This window comes from Lithobates pipiens, unplaced genomic scaffold, assembly GCF_037356315.1.
Source record: "Lithobates pipiens isolate NorthernLeopardFrog02 unplaced genomic scaffold, aLitPip1_a1.2 Scaffold_30, whole genome shotgun sequence".
Classification (NCBI taxonomy): Eukaryota; Metazoa; Chordata; class Amphibia; order Anura; family Ranidae; genus Lithobates; species Lithobates pipiens.
This window is the reverse complement of record NW_027507791.1, coordinates 149,322,929-149,331,873: the sequence shown is the minus strand read 5'-3', so window position 1 is coordinate 149,331,873 and position 8,945 is coordinate 149,322,929. Positions and strand designations below refer to the sequence as shown.

General features: G+C 43.4%; 1 protein-coding gene across 1 annotated transcript; it reads left to right on the top strand.

The window, feature by feature from the left end:
* Positions 1-1,685: 1,685 nt before the first annotated feature.
* On the top strand, positions 1,686-3,949 carry LOC143943283 (olfactory receptor 5F1-like). The gene is made up of 2 exons (XM_077464931.1): positions 1,686-1,771; positions 1,870-3,949. Exon 2 carries the CDS (start codon positions 1,912-1,914, stop codon positions 2,863-2,865), a length of 954 nt encoding a protein of 317 aa, XP_077321057.1. The 5' UTR covers positions 1,686-1,771; positions 1,870-1,911; the 3' UTR covers positions 2,866-3,949.
* Positions 3,950-8,945: the final 4,996 nt, after the last annotated feature.

The window sequence follows — 8,945 nt, the reverse complement described above, 5'->3', positions numbered from 1 at the left end:
GCTAACCCTAACTGCCCTAACAGTTATTACAGTCACAAATGACACCAATGCAAAAAAAATAAAAAATGACATTGGTGTCACTGTGACTGGGGGGCAGGGGTAATTGGGGGGGTGATCGGGGGGGTGTGAGTGTGCCTGGCATGTTCTACTGTGTAGTGTCGTGTTGGTGCAACTCACCGATTCTCTCTCCTCGGTGTCGGAACGAAAAATACCGACACGGAGGAGAGATTACATCACTTCCTCTCCTGTGTTTACATTACAGGAGAGGAAGTGATGTGACGAAGGATTTCTATTCGTCGGGAGCGATCGCGAGGGGGTGGCCATGAATGAATGGCCGCCCCCTCATCCCGGATCGCTCCCGAACGAATACCGACCGCCGCAGGCACCGGGCGGGGGCCCGATCGGGCCCCCGACCCGCGGGAAGGCAGGGACGTACATGTAAGCCCTTATGCCTGCCCGTGCCATTCTGTCGACGTACATCGTCGTGCGGCGGTCGGGAAGTTGTTAATGTGTATACTTGCAAAATGATGAGATAAACTGTGATCATGAAAGAAGATCTTGATGTTGTGACGATTGACGATGCCGATTGTTTAACCTGATGAGATAAACTGTGATCATAAATTAAGATCTTGATGTTGCTCGATTGACAATGTCGATTGTTTAACCTGTTCCTGATGGTTTGAATGGATCTGCCGAAATATTGCAGTTTACATGTTAAAGTAATGACTTAAACAGCATATTCCAAAGAGCAAGTCTAATTGGGAAGTGAAAGACTAAGCCCTTGTACACACGGTCGGACATTCCGATGGAAAATGTCCGATCGGACCGTGTTGTCGGATAATCCAACCGTGTGTGGGCTTCATCTGACTTTTTCCGTCGGAGTGTCCGACCAACAAAGTTTGAGAGCTGGATATAAAAATTTTCCGACAACATGATCCGATCGGAGTTTGTCTGATCGTTTGTAGAGAATTCCGATCGGACAAAGTGCCACGCATGCTCAGATCAAATTCCTAGACCAAAGCTATTGGCTACTAGCCTGAACGTAGTCCCGTCGTAACTAAATAACGTCATCATGTTACGAACGATCAAATTTTCCGACAACTTTGTCCCACCATGTGTATGCAACACCAGTTTCTGACAAAATCCGTCTGAAAAAATCAGATGGATTTTGTTGTCGGAATGTCCAAGGGTGTACAAGGGCTTAGAGATTCAATTTCCTTAAATATAGCCTTAATAGACTTCAAAATACTCTTAAATATATTAGACCCTGGTTCTCCCCAAAGCTAGAATAGTTATTTGAGTATTTCATCTATTAAAATATTTTGTTAAGCCACCAATTTTTTTTTTTTTTTTAAGAGAAAGGGTGTTGCTTCTGTGTTTTAGGTGTGATAATAGGTGTGTTTTTTTTAAGGCTATTCACACCTAAAAAATGCAAACGTTCTTGATTTTGGCTGTACTTTTTAGACTTATACAATTATACTGCAAAGTTTTGTTCCAAAGTAAATAGAATTTTTTTTTAGATATGTGAAGATACTTTTTGAAGACTTGAAAACTTCAAATGGATTGGGAATCTGAAAACTTCAAAGCAATTTACATAATGAACTGAAACAATGAAAACAAATCCCTTTTGGGAAAAATGAATAGTTATATACTCTTGATAAACAATATCTGATCTCTTTCAATTTGTTTTACATTAACAGAGCATGAGAGTAGCTATACCACTATCACTCACTCCGCAAGGGCTCTTTCTTGGGAAATTGAAGAAATACAGGTATAATAACTTGATAATATTACTAAATTTTACCCAAGTTTGTTTGATAGGACTATTTTCTTGGTATAACTAACTGTCATATCTAAACATTTTTCTAGGAATGCAAGAGTTTCCATCATCAAATGTCTCCATAGCCAGAAATGGAGTTGTATGTTATATTGGAAAACTCAAACCAAACAGTTGTAGAGAATTTTATTCTTCTTGGACTCTCTTCTGTTTATAGTCTACAAGTTGTCTTTTCCATGCTGCTTTGCTTGATGTACATGGTGACATCATTAGGAAATCTTTTACTGATCATTACAGTAAAACTTAATCCCCGTCTCCAGACACCTATGTACTTTTTTCTGACTAATCTTGCTGTTATCGATATTTGTTATTCCACAACTGTGGTGCCCAAAATGTTAGCAAACACCCTGTCAGAGGATAGAAGCATTTCCTTTTTGGGATGTGCAATGCAGTTATACTTTCACGCATCTTTAGCTACTGCAGAATGTTTAACCTTGACTATTATGGCTTTTGACAGATACAATGCCATCTGTAAACCTCTGCAATACCACATGATCATGGACAAAAAACTGTGTTTTTATCTGGCTGCTGGATGCTGGACTGTGAGCTTTGCTGTTCCTGTACAACTTACGCTTTATACTTTTGGGTTGCCTTTCTGTAAATCCAACAATATTGAACATTTTTTCTGTGAGATGCCACCATTACTTCATTTGGCCTGTGCAGATATTTGGTTCAATGAGATCTTGGAGTATGTTGCAGCTATAGTAGTAATTGGAAGCACCTTGGTGCTAATATTTGCATCTTATCTCTTCATCACCTTGACCATACTAAATATAAAATCTGCCAAACTAAAGCAAAAAGCATTCTCTACTTGCGCCTCCCACCTTGTCGTAGTCTTCCTCTTCTATGTAACAGTGTTGTTCATGCACTTACGCCCTCCTTCCAGCTACTCCCCCAAACAGGACAGAGTTGTGGCCCTCTTTTATACTGTGGTAACACCAACGCTAAATCCTCTCATCTACAGTGTACGAAATAAGGAAATAAAAGCAGCTATAAGAAAAACATTGTCAGTCATAGCATGTCATTAATATTCTTTAGCAGCAAACAATATTGATTAATTTGATTCTTGGGACAATACCAGCAAGTTGATTGATGGTGAATATAAATTTTACCTTAAAGGTATACTCCAGTTGTATATGAAGTGTTTGAAATTGAAAATCATTTTCTTTAGATATAAACAAAGACCCCCTCTATCCATCACTACTACCACAACCAAGCCTATTAATCTTAAATGTAAGTAAGAGGCAATATCTAGTGAAAATTTCTGAGGCATTAGGGTTGATTTACAAAAGGTAAATAGACTGTTCACTTTGCAAAGGAAATTGCATTTTGTAAATTATTTTTTCACAGAGCCTACAGAATGAGGTGAAGTTCTGCTCAATTCCATCATCCAATCCTGTGCAATCAAAAATGCTGTTTAATTTTTCTTGTATGTGATTGGGTATTTTTTGCAAAGTGAAATATCACTACATTCACTTTAGCCTTGTTATAATTCCCTTGCAATGTGAACAGTCTACTTGCCTTTGGTAAATCAACCCGATAGTTTGCATTATACAGCAGTTCCAGTTCCCTGCAGAATGTGCCAGTCTAGGAAAGGTGTGACCATGGAGAAAAATTATCAGTCTGCCTGATCTCCATGATCAGATTGACACATGAACCAGATTAATTACATTATAGTCCATAAGTCAACACATATTTGAGAAGTTTTAAAAAAAAAATACTTTTTATTGAATTTTTTCCATTGTAACAGACCAAATAAATAAAATATATAAAGCTCTGTAACAACTTTAAGTGTTTGGATGGTAAGATATACTGTAAGTATGAACAAACAACCTAGCAATGTGGGTTTTCATTATTGTAAGCACAGAACTAAGACATTATACTTCTCAGTTTTACAAGTTTGTTGTTACTGTTAATACTTTATACTCTGTTTGGATGCTCTGAAAGCTGCAATAGAACTATTTGCTGGTCTGCAATACTACTATCCTTTGTGCTTCATCCATCATACACTGTATGACGCATTTTATGAGCTGATGTTAATTGATACATGACCTATGTTTTTCTATGGGTTGCATCCCAACAAATTTTGTAACGGTCTACTGGCCTTTTTTCTTACCCAATAAAAACATTTGTATAAAAATTTTTTTTTATTGTAAGTATACCGGTAACAAGGTAGGACAATAATACAAAAATCGTCAAGCAGTGCTGAGCAAACATGAGTGAACTAACAAAGGCTTGCTTATTTCTAAATAGCATAAGGATCCACACAAATGGTACTAGAACCAGAATACAAAAGAAACACAGAGGTCACTGCTAGGCATGAGCCGAACACCCCCAGTTTGGTTCACACCAGAACTTTCGAACGGACTGAAAATTCGTGCGAACTTTAGAACCCCATTGAAGTCTATGGGTCTCGAATGTTCGAAATAAAAAGTGCTAATTTTAATGGCTAATATACAAGATATTGTCCTAAAAAGGGTTTGGGGACCTGGCTCCTGCCCCAGGTGACATGGGTCAATGCAAAAATTATATCAAGAATTGTAATTACATGCCATTGTTGAACATTGGTAGAAAAAGTGGGCCTTTGGTGGTTGTGGTGCTGGTGCCACAACACTATAAGTCCTCACAGTTACTCTCGGTGGGCACAGGAATGGGCTCTGCTGTGAAATATTATATCAAGAATTGTAATTACATGCCCCTGCTGAAAATTTGGGCCTTAGGCACTGCATGCAGGTGCCACAACACTGCAACCTCTCCCAGATACTCTAGTTGGAGTGCAGGAATGAGCTGTTAAACAGGGCCTGAAAAATTGGGCCTATACACTGCAATCTCTACCATATACTCTAGTTGTAGTTCAGGAATGAGCCCTGCTGCAAAGCATTGCATCAAAAATTGTATAACATGCCCCTGTTAAACAGGGGCTGAAAAATTGGGCCTTAGGCACTGGTGCTGGTGCCACGACACTGCAACCTCTCCCATATACTCTATTTAGAGTGAGGAATGAGCCCTGCTGCAAAGTATTGGATCATAAATTGTAATTACACGCCCCTGTTAAACAGGGCTGAAAAATTGGGCTGGTGGCATCGCCCAGAACCAAAAATGTTCTTCCAAGATATCAGCAGGATCATTGAGGAGGAAGAGGATAGTCATTCAACATAACAGGACAGTCACTCAGCATCAGCATAGGCAGTCTTGAAGGGATGTGGCATTTCCAAAAAAATTATTCAGTTACATCAGCTTCAGGTGCTTGGTAGCTGGTGGTGATCCAAGACTGATTCATCTTTATGAATGTCAGTTGATCAACTGAGTCGGTGGACAGGTGCACCCTTTGATCGGTTACAAAGCCACCAGCAGCACTGAAGGTGCGTTCCGAAAGAATGCTGGATGCAGGACAGGCCAGTAGCTCAATTGCATACTGTGCAAGCTCTGACCAGTGATCCATCCTCAAGACCCAGTAACCCAGAGGATTTTCGGTGGGAAAGGTGTCCAAGTCTAACCTTGCCCCTAGGTATTCCTGCACCATGTAAATCAGACGCTGGCGATGGTTGATGGAACTGATCATACCTTGGGGCTGCGGACTAAAAAATTGTCTAAACATATCGGTCAGACGGCCACCTTCTCCACCACTCCTTCTGACCGAAGTCTCAGCAAAATGTTGTCCAGGACCAGGAGTTTGTAACCTCCCAGTCTCTGGGAATGCATTGCACAGACCTTTCTGCAAGGCCTCCCGGAGATGTCTCATCCTCTGCTCCCTCTGCGATGGCAAGATAAGGTTGGCAACCTTACCCTTGTACCGTGGATCAAGGAGAGTGGCCAGCCAATAATGGTCCCTCTCCTTGATACCAAAGAATACGAGGATCCTTCTGCAGGCTTTGCAGCATCAGGGAGGCCATGCAGCGTAGGTTAGCGGAGGCATTCGTTCCGGAGTCCTCTGGGTCACTAAGGACAACATGATCTGCAGCCACCTCTTCCCAGCCACGTACAAGTCCCGGGTTTCTTGGGACTGTAAATCATCCCTACAAGACTGCTGTTGCTGATGCTGAGTGCCAGGCTCCACCTCCATGATGACACAATCTTCCTCCTCCTCCTCTTCCTGTGTGATGGGTGGGACAGCAGGAACACTGTCTGGATAAAGGGGGCCTTGAGAGGCAAGGGAGTCCTCCTCTTCCTGCCTCTGTTCTGCCTCAAGTGACCTGTCCATTATTCCACGCAGCTCATGCTCCAACAGGTGGACAAGCGGTACAGTGTCAGTGTATTCCTCTCAGTTCAGGTTTCAGAGAGGACTGAAGGTCTAGTGGGGTTGGAGATCCCAGCTGCTGAGGAGCAAGGAGAGGTCCGCTTTGTTCTTTGGTGTGGGTCTTTAAGGTACGCTTGCCAACGAGCTGCATGGCAGGTCAACATATGTCTGGTCAAGCATGTGGTGCCCCAGCGGCTAATGTTTTGGCCACGCGAGATACGCTTGAGACATATGTTGCAAATAGCAGCAGTGCGATCTGATGCACTCATCTCAAAAAAGGCCCACACCAAAGAACTTTTGGAATAACGCACAGAGGCAGCGCCCTGCACAGGCGGAACTCTGCAGTGTGATTCAGTCAGTGTGCTGCCCCTAATGCCTCGTTGGAGATGTGCCTCCTCCTCCTCTCTCCTATCAGGCACCCACGTGCAGTCAGTGACCTCATCATCCCCTTCCTCTTCATCACTGGAGCAAACCTGGCAGTATGCTGCAGCTGGTGGAACATGACTGCCAGATTGCTGTCCTTCTTGAGCATCCCCTCTCTCTTTGCTCACGCAACTGCCTTCCTTTAGCTGAGTATCATCATCAGAGCCTTCAAAACACTGGGCATCCTCCTGGAGCATGTACCCAACACTGTGCTCAAACAGTCCGGGGGACTCCTCAGGAGGACATGGTGGGTCTAGGGAAGGAGTGACTGATGATGACATTGAGACGAGGAAAGAGGATGCGTTGGCAGATGCTTTGCTAGTACCCTGAGCCTGAGTGAGAGAGGATGAGGAGGATGAAGAGGGCTTGGTCATCCACTCTACCAAGTCTTCAGCGTGATGCGGCTCAACACGTCCAGCTGCCGAAAATAAGGACAAGCGTGTCCCATGGCCACATGCTGATGATGATGCACCACATCCACAACCAGCACTGTTGTCTCTAGACACAGAGCCTGCTTGCCCTCTTTTATTAGCTTATGACTGCCTCTCCTTGTTGGCCTTCCAGACATAGTAATGGCCTGCAGGGAGATGGGAAAACCAGCAATTGGGTAGTGTATATTGTACTGGAGGCACACAACACCCACTAACTCCTGCAGATGCCTGTATGATAGAACACCAGCAATAAAGGGTAGATACAGGTGTATACTGTGCTGTGCTGGAGGCACAAAACACCCACAAACTCCTGCAGATGCCTGTATGAGAGAACACCAGCAATAAAGGGTAGATACAGGTGTATACTGTGCTGGAGGCACACAACACCCACTAACTCCTGCAGATGCCTGTATGAGAGAACACCAGCAATAAAGGGTAGATACAGGTGTATACTGTGCTGAGCTGGATGAACACAACACCCACTAACTCCTGCAGATGCCTGTATTGGAGAACACCAGCAATAAAGGGTAGATACAGGTGTATACTGTGCTGGAGGCACACAACACCCACTTTAACTCCTGCAGATGCCTGAGAAAAGAACACACTGTCCCTGCCTATCTAGCTCTTTCCCTGCACGCCAAAACGCTCTACACAAGGCCGCCACGCTGGTGGCCTTATATAGTGTGGGGCGTGTACTAAACCCCCCTGAGCTATAGTTGGCCACAGGCATCCTGCTTGTGGCCAATTATGGCTCTCTTCGTTGCCGGCGCTGTGATTGGCCAAGCATGCAGGGTCACAGTGCATGCTTGGCCAAGCATGAGCCAGCAATGTACTGCGATGGCGCAGTGCATTGTGGGCCGTGAGCTCCACAGGAATTTGGGCCCATAATGTTCAGTATTTGCCGAACGTGCGAACAGCCGATGTTCGAGTCAAACATACGTTTGAATCAAACACCAAGCTTATCCCTAGGGAGAACAAACACAGGGGGACTCTTATGACAATACATATTAAAATACATCTAAAACATCTTCATAAAATTTTCCACAACAGCTCCTCCTCTTTGTCATATGAGCCCATGTGTCCCTCGATGAATTTCGATCTTCTTTTTACACCTGGCCTCACAGTCCATATGAGTCCATAAAAAGGCTTGACATGTAGACTCTGTTCTTTAGGAGAGATGACATGATGAGCTGTAGTAGTGGCTGGTCGGTCTGAGATCCTCTGTGTCTTCTTCGTGGGTCGGCTTCTTGGACGTCTCATTGAGGAAGATGTGCTCATCTGCTCGGTCTCTGGTCACTCGTCCAATCAGGTAACAGGAGCACCTCATTGTGGCATATAGAAGGAATAGAAACAAAAACAACATGAGTAAATATACCCCTACTTCCTTCAACTATGATCCACTGCAAAAATAAAGATTAAATGCCCACAGATTCCCAGACCTTTAAGAGGATTCCAATCTTCACTAGCTATAGCTCTGGCTTTGCCTTTTAGGTTTCTTAGCCTTATCCATATGGGCCTGAACTTTGTCACCTGTATCCCCAATCCAGGTATAGCAATCTTTACTTATGAAATCCCAGGAACCAACCTTGGATTGTGGGAAATTCCTTGTAGCTTCAACAGTTACATGAAAACATCCCATCCTCAATGGATGAGAAATTGTTCAATTGTTTCATAAGCTCAAGCCCCCACCATGCACAAGCAATTCCCTTCCAGCTGTCCCTGCCATTCTTACCTTCTCTCACGCCATCCGATCCTTACGATCGGCCACGACATAAGATGCTCAGGCGAGTTTCACCAGCACACATGAACCTCTTGTCTTAGGGAAATTACCTTATAAGCTGTAGATCCGCATTAATACCAAACTAAAGTTAAAGCACACTTGTGGGTTACCTAGTTATCCCAATACCAAAGCTGGCAAGCACCAGAGCGATTGTTAAAATTTAATTTCTAGAGGGTAAAAGTAATTATATTGTTAAATTCTATTGACAAGTGTCTGTTTGGATTTTACTAGTTTGTC